The sequence below is a fragment of the Sprattus sprattus genome (assembly GCF_963457725.1).
Source record: "Sprattus sprattus genome assembly, chromosome: 4".
Classification (NCBI taxonomy): domain Eukaryota; kingdom Metazoa; phylum Chordata; class Actinopteri; order Clupeiformes; family Clupeidae; genus Sprattus; species Sprattus sprattus.
Window position 1 is genome coordinate 42,495,815 of NC_137923.1, and position 27,468 is coordinate 42,523,282.

Here is a 27,468-nt window from a genome sequence, read left to right on the forward strand (position 1 = left end):
AATACTGATTTCTTCCATCTTTTACCAACAGAATCAATGGGGCCACCTCCTTTCCCACAACTCCTCACCATATAAATGTAACTCTTTGTACCAGTTCCTCCACTCAGGTTTGCAGTAAATGTCCACACAGCTGCTAACGAAGCAGTCAGCACTGCTCTTTTACGGCGTGGGAAGTGCCGCCATTAAACAGAACAGGTCCATCTGCTGCACAACAACTGTTACCTTTACAGCATGCCCTGAACTCTCTGACCAGCAGAGCATGGCTGCCACTATCACGCAGAGAATTTAGGGGCGTCCTGCATTAGAGACAGAGTGGATCAGGTAGAACGGTGATAAAATGGTTTACTTCCTCGGGGGGATTGGGTCTTTGATGATAATTGGGGATTTGGGGAGGGTAAAAGCCTCATTCATCTGAAAGAAGAGTGCCGTTTTGACAGGCTCTTTCTTCTTTTTTGTTTGTCGTGTAGAATCAAAAAGGTCTGACCCGGTGTTCCTAATATCATGTAGTGTAATTACATTTAAATTCAATTCAATAAACAAGGTGTTCATAGAAATGTACTTAATTCCTTTCCGAGGTTTTCTTCTATTCCTAGTTTTCATCTAAAGAATGTTCATAACATGTAGCTGGTGTTAAACCCATAGTTAATGATCTCACTCGCTTCTCTCAGACAGCAGAAAAAGTTCTTGGGGTTCCTGGGGTTTGTCAATGTTCTGGTATTTCTCTTGACAAAAGTTGTGTGAGGGACAAAATAAATCTCTGGGATCTATAAATAAGAGTTCTGTAAAAACTTGTTTTCTGGTAGATATAGCTAGGAGATCGTGCTGTACTCAAGAGCAACTGGGCCCTGTCAGCACACCCGCTATCCAAACTGTTGGCAAACAACAGGGTGTCTGGTGACAGTGATGCAACATATCCAGCACTTCTCAAAATAACCCTCTCCCAGTTGACACTCCAATTTAACACACTGTCCCATCACTTGTGCCTCATCACACAGGTAACCATTTCAAGAGGATTATTGCCTGGGTGCAGAACTATTCTTACTTTGATAAGCAGATGAATAGGAAGGCAAATCATTTGGATCCATTAGGACTTACCTATCATAGCTTACCATTATTTTTGGGGTGAGACGAACCTGTTTGAGTGTTTTCTCTTTTGAATGTATTCTATCTGTTCATAGCTCTTTTTTAGGTTTAAAAGGCAGTTTTTGATATTCTTCAAGGAGCCACAATAACTCAGCCGTTAAAGGGCTCTATAAAAATTGATTCCGCCTGATTGATGAATATAAAGCGCTGTGAAATGATGCCACGCGAGGCCAGTTTAGGAAATGTTTCAGGTGGACGAATTGTGACACGCCGCCAAAAAAAAACCTCCTCCATCTGTCTGGCCAGTGTGTGGAGAGTTGGCGGTTCACAGTACCAAGCCACTGCTAAGAGAAAGTCCCAATTCTTCCCCATCATATGAAACATCTAGAACTAAATCAAAGAAATGTCCTGTTTCTAGTCGTCCCAGGATGACATTTTGTCTAATGTCTATTAGGTCCACTGAAGGGATGTTTGCTCACACATGAGGGATTTCATATCTTCACCCGTCATAGACTGCAATTTGACAACTGTGTGAAAACCTCAACCCTACTAACACAGCACACATAGACCGCAAACGCTCAAAGGCAAAGTAAGAAAGCAACACACTTAAGATTCCTGAAAGGTAAATAAAGATTTAGAGTCTTGCACATATGCCTCAATTTCACAGAGCAGCCTTCGTGTCATTAACTTCCTGAAGGCTAAAGAGAAAAATGGCCAATCAAGCTAAGCCCACAGAATCATGGGAGTCCCAGGCCAAGGCTTTACTTCCACAGGTAATGTGTGTAAATGTATTCGTACTCTTCTTCTGATGAAGCGGCCAGGGACAGACATGCACACAGCACACAGCAGCTTCGGTGCTATAACAAGATAAAAAATGACTTGTGCCTTTGTGTCTGTATTTAACATGGGTTTTTATTTGTGTGTGTGTGTGGGGGGGGGGGCGTGAGAGAGGGAGAAAGGTGAATATATATAGTGCGGATGAAAAGACCTGGCGACAACATCCTCATGAAAGGTGAATAAATAGTACCGTTATCTTGTCTCTAGTGCTAACGCTACTCTAGTGGACGATCTGACGTGCCAAGGACGGCCCACTTTCTATCTCCAGACATGACATGGCATCCCTAGACAGGTGTTTAAACCATGTGCTGACTAGCAAGCCCCGGTGTTCACCTCTATTTTCAACGTATCCCTGGCCCACTCGCTTCAAAATGTCCTCCATTATCCCTGTACCCAAGAAGACCAACCCAACCTGCTTAAATGACTACCGGCCTTGAGCACTCACTTCTGTAGTGATGAAGTGCTTTGAGAGGCTCTTTAAAGACTTTATCTGCTCGTCCCACCCCAACAGGAGTACTGATGACGGCATCTACCACGTACTCCACTCTAACCTCTTCCACCTGGACATCGGAGATCGCAATTATATACATCTGCGGTTCACTGATTACAGTTTGGCGTTCAGCACTATAGTCCCCCTCCAGACTGATCACTAAGCTCAGGGGCCTGGGGTTAAGCTCCTACATCCAGATCCTCCTGACTGACAGACTGCAGGTGGTGAAGATTGGAAACTGCAGCTCCAGTTCCTTTACCCTTAACACAAGCACACCCGCTTAATGAGTCCACTGCTCTACTACCTTCACACCTATGATGAATGTATACTGTATATGGGCCATTCTACCGAATTCGTGTAATATGCAGTCCCTCAACAATAAAAACTATTTACAAAACAATTAGGTATTTAGGCATAGATATTTAATTAGAAAATGTTATGGTCTATATAAACCCAATGCATTACATGAGATAGTGATAAGCTAAATATATACCAAATCATCATTTATAGGGTACTTTCTATTGGGAAGTAGCTGTCCCCAACCCTGACATCTAAATTTCAATGCCTTTAAATAACACTTTTCAAATTTTTTTAAGATTTTTTTCAATGATTTAATTTCAAAGATCTTTATGATTGGGTTGAAACAGATCTTGGAATATTTAGATTTATTGTGTGTTTAATTTTTAAATCAATTTACAATAAATCATGTCCCTAGTTTTCATGTCACTACCGAAACACAAGAGTTTTAGTCCATTGGCTCAGCCTGTGTTTTAGCCACGACTCTGCATTTTTGACCATGCAGTGACACTGCATCTCTGTCCCTCATGGTTGAATACTAAGTAGCTAAATCCCATAGTTTTTATATAAATGTGTTCCAAAGTCTGAAAATCGACGTGTAACCTTAAGAATTGTCACTATCGAAACGCATGTCTTCTTCAATTAAGTAAACCTTTTGGGGTTTCATGGAAAATCTTATGTTTGTATGTGTGTTCACCTCTTCAAAGATGTGTTTGCAAGCCGTGTGCGTGCTAGAATTCTTTATTTATGCTAGTTAGCTAGAATTGTCACTACCGAAACAGTCACTACCGAAACATATGGTAGTGACCAGATGATTTCGGTAGTGACAAAATGAAATGTTAAGTAGTTCAATCCCATAATTTTTAAATAAATGTGTTGTGTGGACTAAAGGGCGGCCCAGAGCACCTTTTGGATGATTTTGGGAGAGAAATGAACATCCATCTAACAGTGCAGTCACTACCGAAACAGATAAATTGAACTTGAAAATTTGGTAAAAAATTCATTTCTATGGATTTCATTGTGAAACCTTCAAGAAATATTTGTAAAAATACTCTTCATAGAAGGGAAGGAAACACAATCTGAACAGGTCAATACTAATACTTTTTTACTATAGAAAATGTGATGTTTCGGTAGTGAAAATTTTTGGAAGAGGAAAAACATTCCAACACATTCTGAAAATACAATATAAAACTTGACTGTTCTTTTACTAGATATGTGTACTTTAGATATGGTACAATATACATACGGACAAAGTTTTGGGAATAAACCATAAAGAAATTCAAAATATATCCGACATGACTTTGCATCAATTCGGTAGAATGGCCCATATATTACATTCCATTAGCCGGTTCATGACTAATGATGATATTGTATGGTAATGGATAAATGAGTGATGATAATACAGTAGTTGCTTTAAATTTCTAAGATATAGCTATTCTGTGTTGTAAGCAGACTGGATGGAAGGCAGCAGATGATAGAACGTTCATTACAACCAAGAGACTTGACTTGGACTTGTGAGAATCTCTGTTTGTCGGAGTTGTGGCCACCCCGTTTTACTGCTGTTGTACATGTACAATAATGCATGTCAAAAACAAATCTCTTCAATCTCAAATCTGTTGGGCCATTTTTCTGCTTCCTGAGTTTAAATATCCAAGCCTGTAAGCGAGGCAACTTAGCGAAACCTCTTACTGGTGAAAAGTGCAGTGATTTGCTTATGGTTTTCTGTGACCCTGGGAAAATTTGACAGTATGAAAACTTTATGCATTATGTAACGCCTTCAGGTCTTATTCAGATAAAATCCATGTACTCTAACTTACCACAGAGTCTTTTCCAACTGCAAAGTGTCTAGAACTTAATTGAAAAAATGTCAAAATATACATTAACTACTTGGCATCCTCGCTCACTCTCTCCCTCATAGCATAATGTGTGTGTGTGGGTTAGAGTGTGCCTGTTTGTGTGTGTGTGTGTGTGTGTGTGTGTGTGTGTGTGTGTGTGTGTGTGTGTGTGTGTGTTTGCGTGTGTGTGCGTGTGTGTGTGTGTGTGTGTGTGTGTGTGTGTGTGTGTGTGTGTGTGTGTTTGCGTGTGTTTGCGTGTGTGTGTGTGCCTGTGTGCGTGTGTGTGTGTGTGTGGGTGGGTGGGTTAGAGTTTGCCTGTGTGCGTGTGTGTGTGTGTGTTTGTGTGTGTGTGTGTGGGAGGGTGGGTTAGAGTGTGCCTGTGTGTGTGTGAGTGTGTGTGTGTGTGTGTGTGTGTGTGGGTGGGTGAGAGTGTGCGTGTGTGTGTGTGTGTGTGTGGGTGGGTGAGAGTGTGCCTGTGGGCGTGTGTGTGTGTGGGTGGGTGGGTGGGTTAGAGTGTGCGTGTGTGTGTGTGTGTGTGTGTGCGCGTGTGTGTGCGTGTGTATGTGTGCGTGTTTCAAGCCAAGTGCTTACACAGCTGAAACAGCTATCTCTCGACATCCGTAGAGGCGCAAATGGATCGGGGTGGACTTGGCAGTTGGTACAGTGAGTCTCAAGGCAATTATAGGAAAAACAATCTCCCATCACACACCCCAGCCTTTTATGACCGCGCATCAATCAGGTTTATAGAATATGACAGAGGGACCGGGCACAGTGAAAATATGTGTGTATTCTCCTGGCTGTGCTGCATTAGTAGCAGACGACTCAACACAAGAAGCTAATAAGTTTGAGTTGACATTCAAAGAAATGCTAGACGGAGAGAGGCAGAGATTAGGGGAGAAAAGAAAGAGAAACTGAGACACAGACAGAGAGAGAGAGAGAGAGAGAGAGAGAGAGAGAGAGAAGAGAGAGACAGTGAGAGGGAGCAACTTGTATCACAGGAAAAGTAAAGGTGTCACTGTAACCACTACAATGCCTGTGGATGCATTGAGAGCCGACACACCTCAGCCATTACCGGTGTTAAAAGAACGCGCCGGAATGGCACATTCCACCCGTGTGCCATCCACAGACATCGCTCCCGCAGACACGGCACTGCAGAGACTACTTAAAACACCCTGGATGGGCATCAACAACGGCTCCGCCACAGTTAAGTGCTCAGGGGAGAGGCCAAAGAAAACAACACTGTTTTAGAGAGACGGTCAGGCATTTAAGAGTTCGAGCTGCTGGCCTGTTGCCGTCATAAAAAGCACTTCATGGAAGCGCCCTGAACAAGGGGCTTTTGGTTGGGGGAGTATAAAACATGGAAGAGGAGATGTAGAAAGCTACACCTAGACACTCAGGTTGCAGCATTCCTAGGGTAGCAGCTTCCCTAATGCAAACAGGTATAAACAAACTGGTAAGATATCAGCACCATGTCCCAGATGGCTAGAATTTACATAAGCTGTTACTAAACGCAGATGTGTTATATCAGCCTCCATAACCTACACACACAGGTAGGATCGACTGACAGTGCGAGAGACACACACACACACACACACACACACACACACACACACACACAGGTAGGATCAGCTGACAGTGCGACAGAGAGGTGCAAAGGGGAGAGACGGAGAGAGTGGGGAAGCGAGAGAGGGAGGCAGGGAGTGAGAAGCAAGATGGCTAATTGAAATCAATTCCAATACAATCCCCCACATACTGCTACTGATGCGTCTCCGTATGTGCCGTCACAGCTCTGCTACATAGATTGCTGCCATGCGGTCGACTGGCGTGTTTAATGTGGTCTTAGGTACTGAAGACACGCTAAAGAACACACGCAGCACTTAACGTATGCACAGGCAGGGCTTAGATTAGCACGAACACACACACGCCACATGCTTGCCAGGGAATAGGTAGTGGGGGGGGGGGGGGGGTTTAGACAGGGCACGTCCAGCCAATTAGGTCCAGGTTCTGCTGCTTGGATGAAGGTGTGAGACAATGAAGGGAGATAGAAGGTCACCACTGGCATTACAGAACACTCGCACACTGTAATAATGCAGAGCATAAGCAATTCCCGAAATGCGGACTGATCAGTAATGGACTGTATATACAGGTGCATCTCAATGAATTAGAATATCATCGAAAAGTTGATTTATTTCAGTAATTCTATTCAAAAAGTGAAACTCATATATTATATAGATTGTTTACACACAGACTGATCTATTTAAAGTGTTTATTTCTTTTAATTTTCATTATTATAACTGCCAGCTAATGAAAACCCAAAATTCAGTATCTCAGAAAATTAGAATATTGTGAAAAAGTTCCATATTGATGACCATTGGTGTCACACTCTAATCAGCTAATTAACTCAAAACAACGGCAAAGGCTTCCTGAGCCTTTAAATGGTCTCTCAGTCTAGTTCAGTAGGCTACACAATCATGGGGAAGACTGCTGACTTGACAGTTGTCCAGAAGAGGATCATTGACACCCTGCACAAGAAGGGTAAGACACAAAAGGTCATTGCTAAAGAAGCATGCTGTTCACAGAGTGCTGTATCCAAGCACATTAATGGGAAGTTGAATGGAAGTAAACAATTTGGTAGAAAAAGGTGCACAAGCAACAGGGATAACGACATCTTTGAGAGGATTGTGAAACAAAGCCCATTCAAGGGAGATTCACAAGGAGTGGACTGCAGCTGGAGTCAGTGCTTCAAGAGCCTACACGCACAGACGTATCCAGAACATGGACTTCAACTGTCGCATTCCTGTGTCAAGCCACTCTTGAACCAGAGACAACGTCAGAGGCGTCTCACCTGGGCTAAGGACAAAAAGGACTGCACTGTTGCTCAGTGGTCCAAAGTTCTCTTTTCAGATGAAAGTACATTTTGCATTTAATTTGGAAATCAAGGTCCCGGAGTCTGGAGGAAGAGAGGAGAGGAACAGAATCCAAGTTGCTTGAGGTCCAGTGTAAAGTGTCCACAGTCAGTGATGGTTTGGGGTGCCATGTCATCTGCTGGTGTTAGTCCACTGTGTGGTCCAAGGTCAGCGCAGCCATCTACCAGAAAGTTCTAGAGCACTTTGTGCTTCTCTCTGCTGACCAGCTTTATGGAGATGCAGATTTAATTTTCCATCAGGACTTGGCACCTGCACACACTTCCAAAGGTACCAGTACCTGGTTTAAGGACCATGGTATCCCTGTGCTTGATTGGCCAGCAAACTCGCCTGACCTAAAACCCATAGAGATTCTATAGGGTATTGTGAAAAGGAAGATGCGAGACAACAGACCCAAACACACAGAAGAGCTGAAGGCCACTATCAGAGCAACCTGGTCTTCCATAACACCTCAGCAGTGCCACAGACTGATTGCCCTCATGCCACGCCGCATTGCTGCAGCAATTCATGCAAAAGGAGCCCCGACCAAGTAATGAGTGCTGTACATGTTCATACTTTTCAGTAGTCCAACATTTCTGTGTTAAAAATCCTTTTTTCTATCGGTCTACAGTAATATTCTAATTTTCTGAGATACTGAATTTTGGGTTTTCATAAGCTGTCAGTTATAATCATCAAATTTAAAAGAAATAATCACTTGAAATATATCAGTCTGTGTGAAATGAATCTATATAAAATATGAGTTTCACTTTTTGAATAGAATTACTGAAATAAATCAACTTTTCAATGATATTCTAATATATTGAGATGCACCTGTAAATGCAGTCACTTAATGAATATATTTTTGTTGTGCTTTTGTATCTGTGTACTCCGTGAAGGATGACTTTTAACATTTTCCTCATTAATTTAGTTATAAGATAGAATGTTCCGATTTAACTTCAGAAAGTAGAGGCAACCTTCCATTTTATTTAAGAGTGTTTCTGGTCAAAAGTGCCCTTTATGGATGGGATATTAGACGATACATTAATTATGCTGAGGATGAGCTACACTGCAAACTGTAGACCGTCTCGGAATGAGCAGTTCACCGCCCATCCTTGGAGTTCATTTGTCGTTTCTGATGGCTACTGATGCACCTCAATGTGAGACTCGCAAAATCAAAAATCCCTGCGTAACAGAAACACACACACACACACACACACACACACCACACACACACACACACCACACACACACACACACCACACACACACACACACACACACACACACACTAAATCACAGAGCGTGTTTACCCTGTCTCTCATTACCTTCTAGCAGCAAACACTCTCTGCTCCCAAATTTAGAGCGCTCCTTGACAGCGGCACGTCGCACAGACGCACATAAAATATTCAAATGGGCGGCGGCGGAGGCAGGAAGCGCCATTCCTCATTGGCCGGAAAGATTTTGTGTCAGCAGGGGAGCAGAAGTGACTCAGTGGCAGGCAGCCTTGGGGCCCCTCTGCACTCTGCACCCCCAGCACACCTCACCACAGAACCCCACCGGCGGAATGACAAATCCCACCATACGCCAGAGCGCACTGGGAATACATCATCGCATCGAGATTAATCCGGAAATTCTCAGAAAGGGGAGAGAGAGAGAAAGAGAGAGTGAGAGAGAGAGTGTGAGAGAGAGAAAAAGAGAGAGAGAGAGTGAGAGAGAGAGGGGGGGAGAGGGAGAGAAGAGACGTAGGAGATAAAGAGCCCCCTTTAGCTTGAGAGCCAGGTAAAGGGGAGGCCATAGAAGGTTTGTCTGCGTGTGTGTGCGTGCGTGCGTCTGCTTGCATCTGCGTGCGTCTGCGTGTGTGTGCCTGCGCATGTATGCGCGTGTCTCTTTATAACTGGGGCTGGGAGGGCCGGTAGCAAAATAAAATAAAATCTTTCTATGCATAATTGAAGATATTATGGTCTCCATCTCTCTGCTTAATAGAGATTTCCTCTCTTTTTTCCAGAGACTTGTTTGTTTTTTGGCTTCAGACACAATTGTCCATCTTGCAGGGTGGGAGCGGCAATATTGCTCAGATGAATCAAAGCGCAGAGACGTCTCGTTGTATTTCACTTTGACAGCTAACTATGGCTGGCCAGTATGTAAATATGGGAAGACCAGGGACAGTGGGTACACGCAAAAGTAAATTAATGTTCAAACATATCTTAATTATAGAATACAAAATTAAACAAGCAGAAATTACTAAGGGTCTGCATTATCATTTAAGGCCATGAGACCCTTCAAAGCTAAGAGTATAAGACCGGAGTTGAGTTAGACATTGCACAAATAACTATTGTGTTTTTGTGCACTTTCAAAAAAGAAGGAATATAGATTATCATTTTCAACCATTATGTTGTCTCACACCATGGGCTTTGTGGAAACAAGGCGGGACATCCAGTTAGCTGTCAAAGTGAAATACAACGAGACGTCTCTGCGCTTTGATTCATCTGAGCAATATTGCCGCTCCCACCCTGCGCTTTGTGGAAACAAGGCGGGACATCCATTTTAAAATTAAATTATGAAAATATTTATAATGTCCACTACTAATCGTTTTTGAAATCAAGAAGTACCGTGTGTGTAGCTGGACTTAATATTCCGTAGGGGCAGATGGAGTTGAGTGGTATTTAGCGGAATATGAACCAGAGGTGGCAGAATACCAACCAGTCTCAATCACGTTAAAAAATGATTAGCGACCGCCGTTGTGACCGATCCAGTTTGACTTGGCATGGGGAGCGAGAAGTTGGAAAGGAGGCGCAAGTTCGTACACCGCTCTCACTCATTCCTCCACAAAGTCCGGGGCGAGCTCACGCCGAGAAGGCCATCTGTCACGTTCAGTCCGGCGGGCGCTGCCAGGACCGGAGGGCCCTTCAAGTCCAACGAGATTAGAGAAAATTTGCTTCCCGAACAAGTCCCAGAGAGACCCTTGTTTCTGAAAGCTCCCATATGCAAGACCCCAGCTCAATCACAGAAGCAGTAGAGCGTGCTCAGGCTCACTGATTCAAAAAAAAATATGAAAATGATAGAAATATGTATGAATGAACAACTTAGTACCTTGTTTTTTTCTCGATTACATAACCCTACGTGTTTCCTATGTGCAATGCACCATTGCGGTCGCCTTCAACAGCTGTGATAAAACACAAACGCAAACGCAAAGTTGCCATTTGAGAGAGAGCTGGGAGAGGATACTGAGAAGTGCCTTTGAGTGAGAGGAACGTCAAGACAAGTCAAGTTCAGGTTCAGGTACAGCTGAGTACAGCATCTGTTATGAGGGAGAAGTGGCACTCTAGGCATTGTTGAAATGAGTGTAAATAGTATTCTTCAGAACTACTGCAGCATGCCAGGGCTGGCTTTGAGAGTTTTGTGTTTAAATCAGCCTTTTAAGTTTGGATATAAAGGAACTCGAAAACCTTTGGGTACCAAATCTAGTGGAGAGCACAAGACGTACGTAGAAACTGATTATAACATTATATGCTGTACAGATCTGCACAGTTCCAGAGAGCCATTTCCACCTACCGATCTTCTTGCGCTCGTCTCCGCGGGTGTGCATGGCGATGGGAGAGTAGATGAAGGGGCTCTTGGTGGACAGGCTTTGGCCCAGCAGGCACTTCACCTTATGGGGCCGCAAGCTCACTGGCAGATTCAGCAGCTTCACAGACCTGGAGGAGCACAGAGGGAGCACAGAGCGCAGATTTAGGACTCGTCTACCTGCTGGATTGGGACTAGGGCTAAAAACTAAGATTACTAAGATTACTAGTTAAGAATATTTGTTGTTTTCATATACTTTCAACTCATATGAATTAATGTATCAGATTCATGCCACGTTCATTAACACACAAATGGTCAGCAAGACCCTGCTGACATTCCCACCTTTACATATCTAGGTAAAGCACATTTTGTCCACCCTATAACTAAAATGTAACTTGTATGCTGAGTGTGTTGTGTTGGAGAAAGAACAACGTAGAGACACCAACCGCTACGTGTGGTTAGAGAACAGAGCAAGGAGCATTTAGGAGATATCACAGGCTTTGAAGACAAGGCCAACACAGAAGAGAAACTTCACTATGGACCACATCTGCTAATCTCTCCATCGTAGTGTGTTGTGTGAGCTCGAGGTCTGTTACGGAGAATAAACCGACACCCTACCCCTCAGACCGACATATAGGAACATAAGAACATGCTCTTTTTCAACTTGATTTAGCTGGCAATATTTTATCGATCATCATGATTTAACTCTGTTAACAGAGCTGATTTGTGTCTGGCCTGATTTTTTTCACTCTGTATTTTGATAAAACAGCGCCATTTATCTAAGCATCCTTCCTGACTTCACCCCAGACCAGACTCAATGGAAAGAGTGAATCCCCACGTTACAGTGACCCAGCAAGAACGTGCTCTCCCATCAGCCTCTTGGCTCAGCCACAGCTGCAGGAGGCCTGGGGGGGAAGTCACTGTGGGGGAGGAACGCTGATGAGGCTTTTGGACGGTTTGACAGTGGAGGCTGCAGCAGCAAGTTAGACTTAGTCAGGCTACTGCAGAGTTGCTGACTTGGCACAGAGAGGGGGAGGGAGAGACAGAGAGAGAGAGAGAGAGAGAGAGAGAGAGAGAGAGAGAGAGAGAGAGAGAGAGAGAGAGAAGTGAGTGTATGAGCGAGAGAGAGAGTGAGTGAGTGAGAGTTTATTTTAGTATATTCATTTTAATGAAGATTCCAATGTTAAACTTCAAAAACATATTTAATTCTGCACGAAAGCTATCGGGATTCATTTTTGGGCTCTCTCTCTTTTTGTCAAAAAAAAAATGAACTGAATAATATAAATGAGGGTGGGATTTTGTTTGTGGGGAAACAAATGTTTGCCGTTTTTGTTCAAAGCGGATGTTACTGCAGTTGAGAAGTCCACCTGGGAACCCTCATTTGTTTCAGTTACAACAAAATCACCACTGTGGTGAGGTTCATACACATGAGCTCCCTCAAAAACAACAAACAACAACAACAAATCTGTGTTTGCTCTTGTTTTAATTGTGTTTTTGTGTCTCACACATATCCCTCCTAATGTCTGAGGCAGCTGGATGATGGATTTTTGTTCCTCTCTTCATTCTTTTACATCCAGGAGGGATCCAAAGAGTAGCGTTTTAACGAATTAGCGCTTAATTGTTTCACCCAATCTTTAAGAAAAAACATTAGCATCTACAAGTTGTCTGCGTTTAATTTGATGCACCCCAGGCTAATAACAAAGCTTCCCAATTATGAGGAAATCATTATCATCTCCATTCGTAACAAGAGGGGTTTAAAATCACACAGAAAGGGGGGAAACATCATGGCTTTTGCCCCCCCCCCAAAAAAAAAACATTAAAAGACACTTCAATGAATAATGTGATTACTGCACAGAAATACGCTCATCTCAAATTGCGGGCGGTAGTCAACTCAAGGCGGTAGTCAACTAAAATTTAACTGGACTCAACTGGGGCTGCTGACAGTCACCCTGTGAAAGGACTTGCTTCACTCTTGGGGAAATCCGAAGCACCCTTTTTTTTAACCACCCTCTCTCTACCCAGCTTCATTCCATCAGAAACGTATTCCTGTAGTCTTCCTTACAACAGACTCTGTGTATAAACTGAAAATATTAGTCATGAACAAAAAAGAACAAATAGAAGCCTGGGCATGGGGTGGCAAACAGACCTGACGATGGGCAGCTTGGTAAAGGGCACCGAGGGCAGCTTCATGCCGTCGGGCAGAGTGATCACCTCCATCCCTCCTGGGCACTTTGAGGTGTAGTTCTCCAGACTCTGGGTCACCTCTTTCTTTTCTGTGGATGGACAGATGAGAAAGGAAAGAAAGGATGAGAGAAAAAAATAAAACACAATCTTTTTTAAATCTTTGATTAGTGACATAACCTTTGACCTCCTGTGAGATTAACGTTATTGTTAAAGTATGATCAGAAGTAGGGCTTCATTAGTAGTGAGCACAAAACAAATCCTTTTCCTGGAGAGAAGCCTTTGTCTTGATATGCCTTAATGTCCACAATGATATAAATACTGCAGACGTTTAAAAAAAAAAAAAGACCTATAAAGATTCGACAAACAAGTAAAAGTTGAGTGACAGCGCCACTGAGGAATGTTAATAACTCTGGGGGCGTCGTGTAAATTTAACAAGGCAAATTGCTCCGCACTCATAGATCAGCCTCTGGCGCCTGGTCGGCAGAGGACCTGTTTCAGAACCGGGCCTTCAGGTGAGGAACCTGCCTCGGTGCTTTACAGCCCAATCTATAAAAGAGTGTTTACGGCCTTGGCCATGTCATCAGTCATTGGCTCATTTCTCTCCACCTCTTGCATAAGAAACTTCACTTCCTGACTTATGCCGTTAAGCTGGTAATGGAAAAGAGAGAGGAGAAGAAGGGGGGGGGGGTAATAGAGAGAGATAAAGAAAGAAGGAGAAAAGTATGAAAATGAAGAAAGAAGTGAAGTGAGTAATACACACACACACACACACACACACACACACGATTCCTCCCTAACAGACTCATCTCCAGGTTAGGCAATGTGCTTGAAAATGTGGTGTGATGGTGATTCTGCAGATTCAGCATGGGGAGAGAAAGCAGCTCGTCCCCCTGGGTGACCAAATTTCACTTCCTGATGGCCTACCATGTACCGCCTCCTAATATGATCAGCTGATTTGATTTGGAAAAAAAGATGCACAAGGTGATATGAAGAAATCTATTCAAAAGAAAAGCTAAAATGTGTGATTAAAAGAAACATTTTTAAGCTGTCCAAATTCCTATTCCATATTTGTGCACAGCTAAACTTGCAGGTGAGGGGAGAAACAGCAAGAGGCAGAGAGAGACTTCAAGCTGCCACTCCTAATTTCAAGTGATCCCCAAAAAAGTCAATACATTTAATTTGGAGGAGTCCCTGCATGGCCAAGGAGTGTCCTTCAGTGCAGAAGAGTTGAAGGACAGCCATCAGAGGCAATAGCACAAATACAGGATCGATGCTCATTTCAGGGAGAAAAAGAAAACAAAAAACACAGCCTAGAGATTTCACTACACACGCTCTAGAAGAAGACTTTTTGCCAAGTATCAGGTCACAGCAGATGCCAGGACATAATTATAATTAGTTGGCAGAGAATATTATTAATTATGTATAGATTATCCTGTAAATCAACACAAAACCAGCAGAGGATACTAGCGAATTAGGACCATTTGCCTTCAGAGACTTGACCAGAAGTTCTTCAAAAGAAATCACAACATATCATTAGATCCCAATAATTCAATATACAGTGATTATATCACATCATGACAACACTGCTGATGAAACTGCATGAGGAGGTGCCTGGCTCATTGGAGAAACACAAATAATGTGCATGGTGGAATAGGGTTCTTCTCTCCACAGACTCCCTCAGCTATGACTACCTGAACCTTCTGTTGTCTAGAGTGCCTTTCAGCAAGATTAACTCAATGTCAAGATTACCTGGGCACCTCCAATTCATAGGCCTTAGCCTTTGGGAACACTCTTCTGTAATGTATCGCCGTACAGAAGCAAATAACCAGTCAATCTCCTATTTTTACATCACGGTTGATAAGTAAACGGAGAGCAGTCCTAAAACTATAACTAGAATTTACCTGAGAAAAAATAAAAAGATGTTTTCCCTTCGCAGACATAGTGGGGACAAAATGGCAGATAAGGTCTATGTGAAATGCTTTCAAAGGGGGGAAAAATACGCACAGCTGTAAACTCTTAGGTGACGGGTGGCGGCACATGAAGACAGTGTTGCTGCAGAGCGGCAGCCAATGGCAAAGGGTTATGTAACAGGCCTTTCCCCCTGGGGGCTCTCAGCTAATGGACTTGCTCCCCACAGGAGCATTCAGCCCTGGATCTGTCGGCAAGATGTGGGAAAGACGAGGGGTAGACAAGGGGTAGGTGGTGGTTGTTGAGAGGGATAGATGGGCTGACTCCCTGGGCGGCGTGAAGCCGGGGCCGGAGCTCAATTACGAGGTTGGTGATAAAGGTGTGATGGCGAAAAGAAGGAGCACTCCGAGTGTGTAAAAAGAGATGTGGAGGGAGGGTCGGGGGGTTGGCTGCGTTTATTTTTCTTTTGCCTTCCGGGCTTCCGTAATTTAAGGAGCAGGTTGTGTGGTACTGAGAAATTCATGTTTGTTTATTCTGTGTTCCTAAAATCACGACCAGTACAGAAACACATGAATAACTTAACCTGTAAGTAAATGCTTCTCATCGTAGTGCTACCGCAAGGTTATAGCTTAGCTAATGCAAAATCAGAGCACAACCTCAAAGCCCAAGCCAGTACAGGGCGCCAGACTAAAAATCACTGGCTCGTAAACCCGAAATATTTAGGAACCAAATCAAAGTTTTAGGAGCCAAAATGTACATCTCCAATGTGAAGCAAAGAAAAATGTCTAACAGTTTCATTTCAGTTTATAGTAAACTACTGTGAATGATGAGTCTCGATCAACAAATGTAAATCAGACTCAAACTCTCGGAGGAGGACTAGGGGGTGTACGCCACTAACTTCATAAGCTAGAGAAGTCCCAAACGATCAACTCTACTTCAGCATCGCCCTTGCAAAGTTCAGGATCATTTTAAACCGTAGATGGGATGTTGAGCCATTTTCAAGCCATACAACAGCAGTATACTTCAAAAATGACAGACATGGTGTCAAAATACAAGAGGAGGAAATCTTATATATAAATTTGAGTTTAGTTTTTTTGTGGTTTAAATTTGCTGTTCAAGAGAGCCTCTGGGTTTCCTTCTCCTTGATTATTGTTCAAATGAGATGCATATCAGGTTCTACTTCTGACACCAGAGGAAACCGAGAAACCTCTAATCGACCCCCACTTCAAGTTTCGGGTGTAACGCATAATTTGCAAACCAAAACAAAACAACCAAAAAAATGCATTTGCATAGGGGTTGATCAAAAACAAGACGCTCTCCACAGACAGACACGCTCATTAAAACGCTTTGTCTTTTTCTGCCCGATCTCTCTCGTTCCTCATTCTCCTTGTCACTCCGTCCCTTTCTCTCTCCGTCTCTCCCTGTTTCTTTCCCCTCCTTTTCAAACCCAGTTGAAAAACCACAGCACGTCCCCAGCAAAGAAAAAGCAGCTTTTTTTTCATGAAAAGGGTCATTTTCAGTGCCGGGAGGAGATAAGGCTAAGATTAAAAACACTTCAATCAATTGAAAGCTTACGTCGCCTGTCCTCGCCAAAGGGCCTGGAGAGAGTGTGACCCCTTTTCACATTACTAATGGAAAACCTGAGCGAGAACATGACACCATCCTGCATGCGTCTCTGTTATGAAAATAAATTATGTCCACGGAAGTGCTCCTGAATAAAAAGGAAAGTAGGATGGATAAATTTGACCAGAATTTTGATCACACAGGAAGACCGAGTATAAACAAAGCACCAAAGCTCTGGGGCTTTTGAGTGTGAGTGCCTTGTGAATAAGTATTTGTTTGTTTGTCTGTTCATTCCTTCCCACATTTGTTTGGATAAATGGCATTTGTTCGTATAAGACACCACCACCTCACAACCTACTGTCTTGTGAGGCTGTGTGTGTGTGTGGTGTGTGTGTGTGTGTGTGTGTGTATGTGTGTGTGTGTGTGTGTTCCTGTGTGTGTCCAGAGATTTGTCCCCACCATAGGTGGTGAAATTTCTTCAGATCAACAAGAGCAGACTATTTAACAGTCATATCCATCATTGAGTGAGGATAATTTTTTCACATGAAAAGCAACTCTGGATGAGTCTGGAGGAGGGAGGACAGTCCCACAATGCACAGCAAAAGGATGGTGGCCTCTTAATAAGCCATCTTCGAAAACGTCTCACTCACTACACTTAGTTCTGGGCTTGATATCTACCTTGTGCTGGAGGGACACTTAAACTACACACCTAAATTGAAATGATAATAAGGGTATGACCAGTATCATATTGAGATACAGAATCTCCAAACAACCATTTAAAAAAATGAGAAGCACTTGTTTGAAAGATATATTTTTACAGTGCTTGCACAATTTTTTGCTACGTAGACAGACATCAATGTGCATTAAACTAATTTCATATTCTATTCTATGTTCTACCTCTATTTGTTTATTTCTTTATCTATTTGAGGACTCATGAAGGCAATGGTAGACCCATCCTAGGCTAAACTACAACCCCCAATATTATGCAACAAACATACATCATCCCAGGCATTCAAAATGTCAACCCTGGTATTTGAGCTGTTGATATTAAAAGAAAATCTCAAAATTCACTACTGCTGCTGACAGCATGTGCTTTGTGTGTGTGTGTGTGTGTGTGTGTGTGTGAGTGTATATGTGTGCTAGAGATGCGCAGTTGCCGGTCGCAGCCGCGGACTCCGCGTTTAAACCGCAGATCGGGCGGACGACGTAACAAAAAATTATATATCTTAATTCAATTCGGGCGGGTGGCGGTTTACCCAACGAAATTCAAAATATCTACACATTGTTAAATGTCGTTACCTACATCCAAGCACATTTTGAAATAATCCAATTTTCATCAGGCAGTAATTTGGCTTAGTTCCGTGTATGCATACAAAGCAAGCAAAGGAAGCAAAAAAGTTTAAATTAAGTGACGATCCATCCCATGTCGCGTCTCCTTGCAGCGCCGCAAACCTGCAAGCTATGAGTCAGCTGTCAGTATTGGAAGAAGCCTTAATGTGTCGTAGATGAAACTGCCTGGGTTATTTTGTTTTGTTAGGCTATTACTTATATTTTAAAACAGCCAGTCATTGTAGCCTACCACTCGTGGAATAAGGAATTTCAAAGAGATGATGGAGTGATTTGACTCAGAAGTGACATTGGGCATTGGCAGCGCGAGATGTTAAACTTCTAGCTCAGTAACAAGTTAAACTTCTAGCTCAGTAACATCATCAGCTAAGAAAGAAGGTAAGAAAAATAGTCGGAAAACTTTCATTTGCAAGGCAAGCAGACAAGTGTTGAAATTTCGGAATTAATAGGCTCGTGTCGCGTTTCCTTAATAGGCTTTCTTTCATTTTGCAAAAAAAAGGCTATAATACCATATTAAAATGGTATACCAAATTGCGTTTTATTACAATGATAAACAATTGTAGGCCTACTAGCCTATGGTAAGGTCAGGTTTGCCAATGTGATTGGCTATTTATTTATTTTTCTCCCTGTACATCGATCGGAGACAGACGTCACTTCACTGATAATATTCTGGGGATAGGCTACAACATAGCCAATAGGCTATCATACTAGGGACTTTATTCTTTAAATATCTTTGCGGCATTGGATCAGTCACCTTTCAAGAACAGGCAAGAACTTTCTAGCCTCGCGTCAGCCTCACGTCAGCAGCGCCTATACCTAAAAACAACAGGCGGATGGCAGACGGATGCGGTTTTGAAAATTGTTAAAAAAAAAATTGGTGCAAATGGATGGCGGAGGGATCATGCGTTTTGTGATGCAGTTGCGGATTCAATAATAGCCCATCCGCGCATCTCTAGTGTGCGCGCGCGACAAAGACATGCTTCTGGATCGTTTCTAAATGATTGAAGAAGCTGTGTGTGTGTGATGCCGTCTCTTTGCTTCAACCCACAGGGAAGAGCAGGGAGGTGGAGGGTGTGAAGAAGGAGAGGGAGGAGAAGGAGGATTTTTCCCCCCTCTGACAGACTGGCTGTTACAATGAGAAGAAAGAAAAGGATGCTGGCAGCTGTCACTTAAGATGAACAACCCGCCTCTGTTTGATGCTAAAACTGCTGACGGAACATAAACACAAATAAATGTCAAATGGATTATGAATAATTTATTGTCAATGGAGGAAGCAAGGAAGTGAGAGGGAGATATGGGGGCAGACAGGAGAGAGAGAGAGAGAGAGAGCAAGAGAGAAAAGAGAGAGAGAGGAGAGGAAGTTGACATTGGCATTTTGTAAGGGCCAAAACATAAACACTATAAAATTATGCAACATTTTTGTAGGAAAAGGAATGGGGAGTAAAATGGAAACAAAGACCAAAAAATAAACAGGAGAGATGGAATGGGATGAGGAGGAAGGACAGCGAACAACAGACTCAGAAAATAAATGATGTGTATTGTTGTGCGCTGGAGAAAAATGAGCACTGGTTTTTGACACTCAAAGTGGGTGTTTATTCTCTACTCTGAGATAAGAGCATGGCAAAATGTATGTGTGTATGTGTGTGTGTGTGTGTGTGTGTGTGTTCCAGGAAGACAAACACTGCACAGTGAGGTTACCACAAATCAGCTGAATGTGAGGATGTTCCGCATCAATGGCTGCCTGTTCACGCATCTCAGTATTCTTAGCTAACACTACCAGGCCAAGAACCAGCAAAACCACTCACAGGCACAAAAACCCATCAAAGATAATGGTTCCGTTACAACCATGTATGAGCGCACAGGTGTGACCGTCTCCTGTGAAGATGGTACTTTGTTATTCATTGCTACTTGACCTCAAAGCCCAAGGAGAGGAGGGCAACGTCTCTGGTACAGTGTGGAGTTGGGCTACATATACAGTGGTGGCCAAAATTATTAGAACACCTGACAGATCTGAGAATAATTGCCATTTTTTTGCCTCCAAAACATGATTTAAATTCATAATGTTCATGAAACATGCAGATGGATGTTCTGAGCACAACAAATATCTGATGAAGTGAGTCCTACTGTTTTTATCCACTTTTAACTTGAATATGTGGTACGTCCACCTTTTGCATCAATTACAGCAGCACATCTCTCTGGCATAGAGTCAATATATTTCTTGAGAACTTCAACAATAATGTTATCCCATGCCTTCTGCAACTCAAGCCAAAGGTTTTCCTTGGAATTTACAATAGATCTGTCGAGTTTATTTTCCAACTTGCCCCGAATTTGCTTGATTGGTTTGAAGTCCGGACTTTGAATGGGCCGGTCCATAATTTTCAATGTTCCAGCAGATTCCTTGTCGCCGGTAGATCCGGCAAAAGTTAAAATAATGTTTAGGGTCATTGTCCTCTTGGAAAATAAATCCAGGCCCAATACGACGTCTCCAAGAAGGAACTCCGTGCCTCACCAGAATGTTGTGGTATGCTTTTGTATCCATGATGCCATTAATTTAGCCAAAGTCACCTGTTCCTGAGGCTTAAATTACACCCCACACTATGATACTACCCCCTCCTTGTTTAACTGTTGGCAAGAGACATTAATCTCTCCCCCTCACTTCGTGGAACATACACGCTTTGCTTCTTGCCAAACTATTCAAACCTGGACTCATCAGTACACAACACTTAAACCAATCTTTCTTTGTCCGTTTCTTGTATTCTTTTACAAATTTCAGGCATTACACTCAATTGTTCTCTTTCAGTAATGTTTCTTTGCTGTTATTCTGCCAAAAAGTCCTTCTTCTCCCAGTTTCTGGCGGACAGTTCTTGATGACACTGTTGCAACATTAGTCATTGTGATGTTTATCTCGTCACACAGTTCTTGTAAAGTCTTTCTTCGGTCCTGAAGAATTTTGAGATGCTTCACTTGTGTGTCTGAGTTCCTTTTTGAAACCTCTCCCCTTTCGGTTCTGGTGCCATGGTGGTCTAAAGTGTACTTTACAGTGCTTGGACTGCATCTCAAGTCCTTGGCTATGGGGCAGTAACTCCAGCCAGCATCAAAAAAAGCCTTTATTCGAACCCGTTGCTCACTCGTTAGCTCCTTCTTCACCTTAGCCATGTTCAAAGAGCAACATGTGCTTCAAGACTGCTTCTAGAGGCTTTGGATCTATACCATTTGGTGGTGTGGCCTCAGTGACAGAACCCTGATGTTACCAATCACTTAATGAGCAGGATAGGCCTTGTACATTCAAAAGAATCGCCAAGCTGTGTCCTAAGACTCTTGCATCACCATCAATTTAACCACAATAACACCTGACAATGATTACACAAGTAATTGGGCTTCTTCTGTGCAGGAACATGATTGTGTGACATTGACAGTGAAATAGGCCTAGCTTGTTTTTGTACGGAAAATGACCTAAATCTCATTATGATGACTCTATTCTATAGTTTTAGAGCATAATGATGACTTTGTAGATATTGAATTAGTTTTTAGGGTATTTTAATGGCAAATTCTACAAAAAACAACTGAAAACTCTTAAAAATGTCTAGTGTTCTAATAATTTTGGCCACCACTGTATATTAACTACCATCGCTGTTCTCTGGTTACTGCTTTCTCTCCCGAAATAAGAATTTTAGCCTGTTGCTCAGGTGCAGGAGACTGAAGAGGGGTTAATAGGGGGGGGGACTTAAGACATGTAAAAGGTAGCAGCTAGTGACGCTCCATTTCCCGAATAAGGACAACGCCTGCCCGCGTGCCATTATGTGAGACAAAGATGCTTTCAACAAAGGAGCTAAAGTGAGGGAGCCTTATAGAGTGGGGAGAGAAAGCGAAAGCGAAAGAGAGAGAAAGAGAGAGAGAGAGAGAAAGAGAGAGCGAGAAAGAGAGAGAGAGGCTCCTCACTAGGGGTGTAAAGAAGGCCCTTAGAGGGCGGTGGAAAGAGCCAGATCTAGTGGCTGAGCCCTGAGCTAGTGGCAGCTGACACTGTGCACCTCTGGCACACACGCATACGCTCAGCCTCTTCTCCTCAGCCTCCCTTCACAAGCCCACAGCCACGCCACCACCCCTCACCCTGCCACGAATCTTAATTAATCCAAGGTCTGTCCGAGGCCGGCGCCCCGGAGGGGGGGGGGGGGGGGGGAGGCAGAACGCACCGAACAACAGAATCTGTAACTCTAAGACGCCACAGGCAAACTGTTTGGGTGGAAACATAATTTCCCATGGCGAGGTACATATTTGCTTTCCTCCGGTTGGGGACTTTAGCTGTGTCGTGTCTTTTATAAGAGTCCCTTGTCCGCCCCCCACCCACCTCCCGTCATTCTGTGTACCTTTGGCCTCATCTCCTCCTGCTGTCAAACTCCACTTTTTCTGTGTTTCATAGCTTCTCACAAAACTACACACTGTTCCTTTCTGCACCTCTACCTCACACCCACTCGTTCCCTTCCCTTTGGTCTCTTGCTATTCAGCTCCGCACCACACGAGCAGGAGCACAGCGTTTTTGATTCCGCACTGCATAATGACGAGTGGGGAACAGCTCTCATTCATCACAGAAGTCTGCAGGTTATTTTTAAACTAAACACAGAGCAAAGGAGCAGAAACTCTCTCCCTCTCTCCTTTTCCTTTTCCTACTCCCTCTCTCTGTCTTTCTCGCTCTCGCTCTCTCTCGCCAACCTTTACCTTCTCCCCCACTCCATAAGGCCAGGGACAGCAAGGCAGCTAGGGGGGCAGTAATTAGCTTGTGCTGGATCACCACATTCCCCAACTGCAGGCAGGTTCATGAAGACATGTTCTCCCCGGCGGCCGGAGTGGGCACAGAAGCAGCTGGGGTGACTTACACACCCCTGCCTCTGTGTCTCTTTCATGGCTCCAGTGGAGGGCTGGGAAAGGGCTGCCTGCGACAGGCTTTGAAAGAAACCTGCCCCCAAACCCAGAGAGACCATCTAGAGGCGGCCAGATGACATTAAAGAGGAACTAACAACGGCCGAGGAGTGTGAGAGACACTGGCTTCTCCACCTGCTCTCTTTCCACTGTCTAATTCTTTATCTCTCTTAGTCTTTTTTTGTCTTATGCTCTTTTACACCTTTCTTTTCTTATTCCTACTTTTCCTCACTCATTATGTTACCCACATCTCTCTTTCTCTCCCTCTTTCAGACATGGTGTTTATTTTTTGTCTCAGAATGAGAACAGCACCTGAAGAGGCAAGCTTTCCCATTGTCTTTCTTTTCTTCCTGGCAAACCTCAAGGAAAGGCCAATGTTTTGACCCCCCGACCCAAAGAGACTCCAATGAAATGCCACTTCAGATTTACGGTTTAGGGATGTTCTTTAACCGTGCGAGCGAGCTCTGCCCAAAAACACACATATGTACTAAGATAATAAACTCTTACAAGTTACAGTGTGTGCAACATAACCATTTATATTACATACTAACTGTCAAGGCTCATTTATGTCTTCCCACAGTAACCATTAGATGCAGGCTTATGGCACAGATGTCACAAGGAAGCTGCATTAGGTGTCAGAGTACCTCATTGTGTACACACGGAGGAACACTGGCACATGTCACGCCAAGAGAGGTATCTGACGCTAATCGCCGTGAGGGGAGATGAACACATCTCCCCTCCCACACAGAGCCCGTGAGGGGAGATGTGGCTCCGAACTCTGATCTGGGAGGGGGGGGGGGGGTTCTCATGTAAGCGGCATCTCTGAACAAGAGCAGAAATCAAAACCTGTGTTTTGGTTAGTTGGAATATGCAAAAAGAATACTATTGCAAGTATGAAGCTAAGACTGTTTGCTGTGCCTATGCTGTGCTCCAAGGAGGAGAAAAGAATCTGACTGCACGCTGAGGGAAATTTGGCAAAACATGAACACGATGCTGTGTATCTCCGTGTGCGTGTGTGTGTGTGTGTGTGTGTGTGTGTGTGTGTGTGTGTGTGTGTGTGTGTGTGTGTGTGTGTGTGTGTGTGTGTGCGCGCATTCACACGTGTGTGTGTGTGTGTGTGTGTGTGTGTGTGTGTGTGAATGCGTGTGAGCATGTGTTCATGTTTGTGTGCACTAATGCTTGACAGCACAGCTAGGAAGAGGGCGTATCAATGAGCACAGCAGGCGGGGAAGGACAGACCTGGAACATGATCATCTAATAGAAATTCATCGTCTCCACATGACATGTATATGCATATTCCTGACATTTTAAGTAGAGAGAGGTACTTGCAAGAGAGAGTGAGTGAGTGTGTTTGTGTGTTTGTGTGTGTGTGTGTGTGTGAGAGAGAGAGATAGAGAGAGAGTAAACCTGTGCATAAGCATAAGAGACTGAGTGTGCGTGTGTACATCTGCGTGTCTGTCTGCGTGTCTGTCACATAACTTGAGGGGAAATGGAGCAGGGCAGTACACACACACATACACACACGTACACACATGTACACACACACACACACACACACACACACACACACACACACAAGGCCCTGGCACTAGACACCTGAACACGCAAACCAGCCCACGCCTTCTGTGGAGGTCAAACTCATCTCCAAGCCCTGTGTTCCGGAGGAGACGGTGCACCCAACCATGGGCTAGGCTGAGCTGGGCTGGCCTCCTCTCACGCAAGGGCTTCACACCCTCCCCCGTTTACTGCCCCTGCCCCTGCCGCCTCTGCTGGGCCTGCCCCTGGGGGCCCCTTCCGTCGCTTGCTGTGCTCAGCATCTGGTACATTGAGCAGTAAGTGGTGTCCAGACCCACAATGTTGACTCTAAATTGAGTTACACAAAACACTTGCGTTTGAATTTGCAGTCGTCTGCTGCTTCATTAGACTATAGCTCTCCTTCTGACGGTGGGTTTAGCACCTGGCGCTTCTGGCAGAGACTGGTTTGTGTTGCGGTAGCAGTAAAGTTCACCATCCCTCGTGTTTTTTTGGGGGGGATTGGCAGCACTCTAAAGGGAAGCAGATCCTCTTTCTTCAGATGTAAGAATGAGTGTGGGGGGTGGGGGGGCTTGCAGCAATTTCATTTATTAGCCCGTCTCGTCCAAGGTTGTGAAGAGCTAGACGAATTTAAAAATGCAGTGCGAGCGTAAACAGACAGCCTGCACCGACTAGGGTTGCACCCGTGGCACCGCGGCAGGAGAGGCCAGCGAGAGCAGCATTGATCGCCGTAGAGAGGTGGCTCAGGCGAAAAACCCTCTCCGCTCATACACACATTATGATATGGAGACGAGCCCGTGGAGCTGCCGATCGATAGGGCTGAATTTACAGGGGGCATAAAACGAGCGTTTGCTTTCAGCAAACAAAAGCCAACTGTTGTGAGGAGCAGAGCTGACTACCAGACATGAGTCGATGGGCTGAACAACAATAGATCGGAGAGTAAATCTACAGCACCCACCGGGGGAAGAACAAAAAAAGGCTTCAATCGTTACCTAGCAGATAGTGAGCTGACAGCGCCGGTAGTGCATGTCCACCCACATTGTAATGTTCTCTACTCGAAATTCTGAATGTGTCCGACACAGCCTCACCTCAACTGAGTGAGACAAAGAAATTCTTTAGCAACAAATGGACAGCTCTCTTGGATGGCATACTGGGTTTTCTGCTAAGGGTGAAAAGGGATCATTTAAGATGAAAATGCATTCAGGAATAGGGCTTTGAAACAGAAATGGTGCCACAGCATTTGCACCAGATCTGATGATTCAGTCAGTCATGCTGATAAGTGAGTTTTGTATAAGGTGGGGCACTGGCAATTTCAACCAATACATGCATACGCTATTCACGTTTGATTTAGCAGTCAGGGCAAGGACTACCAAGGAGCCTATAGCAAACAAGAAGGATCCATACTCTGGTGAACAGACAGATCGGTTTGGAGAGAGACAAAGAGGATGGACGAACAGGAGAGGGGGATAGAAAGACAGAGAAAGAGAGAAGGGGAGAGAGGGACTGATGACACAAGGCAGGTGGGAGAGCTGACCTTGATCGGACAGGAAGTCCAGCATGGTCTGCAGCAGGAAGGACAGGTGCCTGACGGACAGGCCCGGGTTGCCCATGCGCCGGGAGGCGTAGACCAGCTCATGGAGGAGGCGCATCTGCACTGCTGCCCAGCCCCGATGGGTACCTGAGAGAGGGAGAGGAGAGAGAAGGAAAAAGAGGAGAAGAGAGGGAGAGAGAAATGAGACAGGAAGAGAGACAGCAAGTCATGGAAAGAGGGGGATATGTGTGTGAGAGACAGAGAGAGAGAGAGAGCGAGGGAGAGAGAGAGAGAGAGAGAGAAAAGGGGGAGAGAGAGAGGGAGAGAGAGAGAGAGAGAGGAGAGAGAGATTAAATGAGAAAATCCATCATAGGGTTCAGGTACAGCAAAGTTCAGACATGACTGCACAAATACACTCAAAAACACAGAAGCAGACCCACCTCCTAGAGTTAAGGTGGGAAGTAAAATTGCAAAGCACTATGGGCTGTCATCATTCTGCATCTTCAAACAAACTGCAATAAATAAGCTCTCCCCTTTTTGTCCCCATCTTTCCCATACCATGGAGCCCTTTCTCTCTCTAGACATAGCCTGTCATGTCTTGGTTTCCATGTCTGTCTGTGCCTACCCCTCTCAACTTCCAGAGAGTGTTCACTAATTCTAAAGGAAATTAGAAGTTTCATTTTTGTAATCTTTGATATTTGTTAAAAAGAGATCCAGGAGAAGGTAACAAGGGAGGACGAAGACAGTGGAGCTGTTTTATCTGCTCGGGAGGCAGGGGAGGAGGAAGAGGATAAGGAGGAGGCTGAACCATCTGTTTTTTTTTTTTTCATACTACCTCACAGAGCACATAAACACAGCTCTATAATGAGCTTCGAGTATGGTGGAGATGGTTTGTAGGTGGGCGTTGTGGTTTTTTTTGTTGGAAGAGTATCCTCTTTTTTTTCAAAATTTCAACTATAATCTTTTTTTATTTTATTTTTTTAAATGAATGCAAATCCTTTCCAAGCAATCCTCTTCTCTTTCTCCTCTCAGGAGAGTGCACCCTCTCATTTGGTGCCTAAAAATAGAGCGGTTCCACCTGTCTGCTGCAGATTTGACGTGAAACGAGGCCCTTATCGGCTGAAGGAATGCGAGGTGAGGGGATGGGGGAGGCTAATCCAGAAGAGACTTGCACTTCTGCTCTCTATATCTCCCTCTCTCTCCCTCTCAACCCTCCCTTTCTACCCTCAGAACATCTTTCTTTCACAAAATGGGAGGACATATAATTATTATGGGTGGCGCTCATACAGTAACACACAGAGGTGTCCTTTCCAAAATTTGGTGCAACAAGACAGTATTCTATCCAGCAAAACCCCACAAGGTACGTTTACAGCAACTCATCTTGAGATAATTAATTTCATCCATCTTGCCTTTCCAGAGTAAAACACCAGGTAATGTTTAGTTTTAGTAATGTTTAAACATTTTCATCTCTGCATTAAAC

At 44.0% G+C, this 27,468-nt stretch overlaps 1 protein-coding gene across 1 annotated transcript in view; it reads right to left on the reverse strand.

Annotated features, from left to right (window-relative positions):
* Nucleotides 1–27,468, reverse strand: part of trappc9 (trafficking protein particle complex subunit 9) — a 234,861-nt gene that overhangs the window by 189,986 nt on the left and 17,407 nt on the right. The window contains exons 9-11 of the mRNA XM_080836474.1: nt 25,992–26,135; nt 13,155–13,281; nt 10,997–11,139 (exon numbers count right to left, since the gene is read on the reverse strand). Of these exons, the coding sequence (XP_080692600.1) occupies nt 10,997–11,139; nt 13,155–13,281; nt 25,992–26,135 (414 nt within the window). The remainder of the gene's footprint in view (nt 1–10,996; nt 11,140–13,154; nt 13,282–25,991; nt 26,136–27,468) is intronic.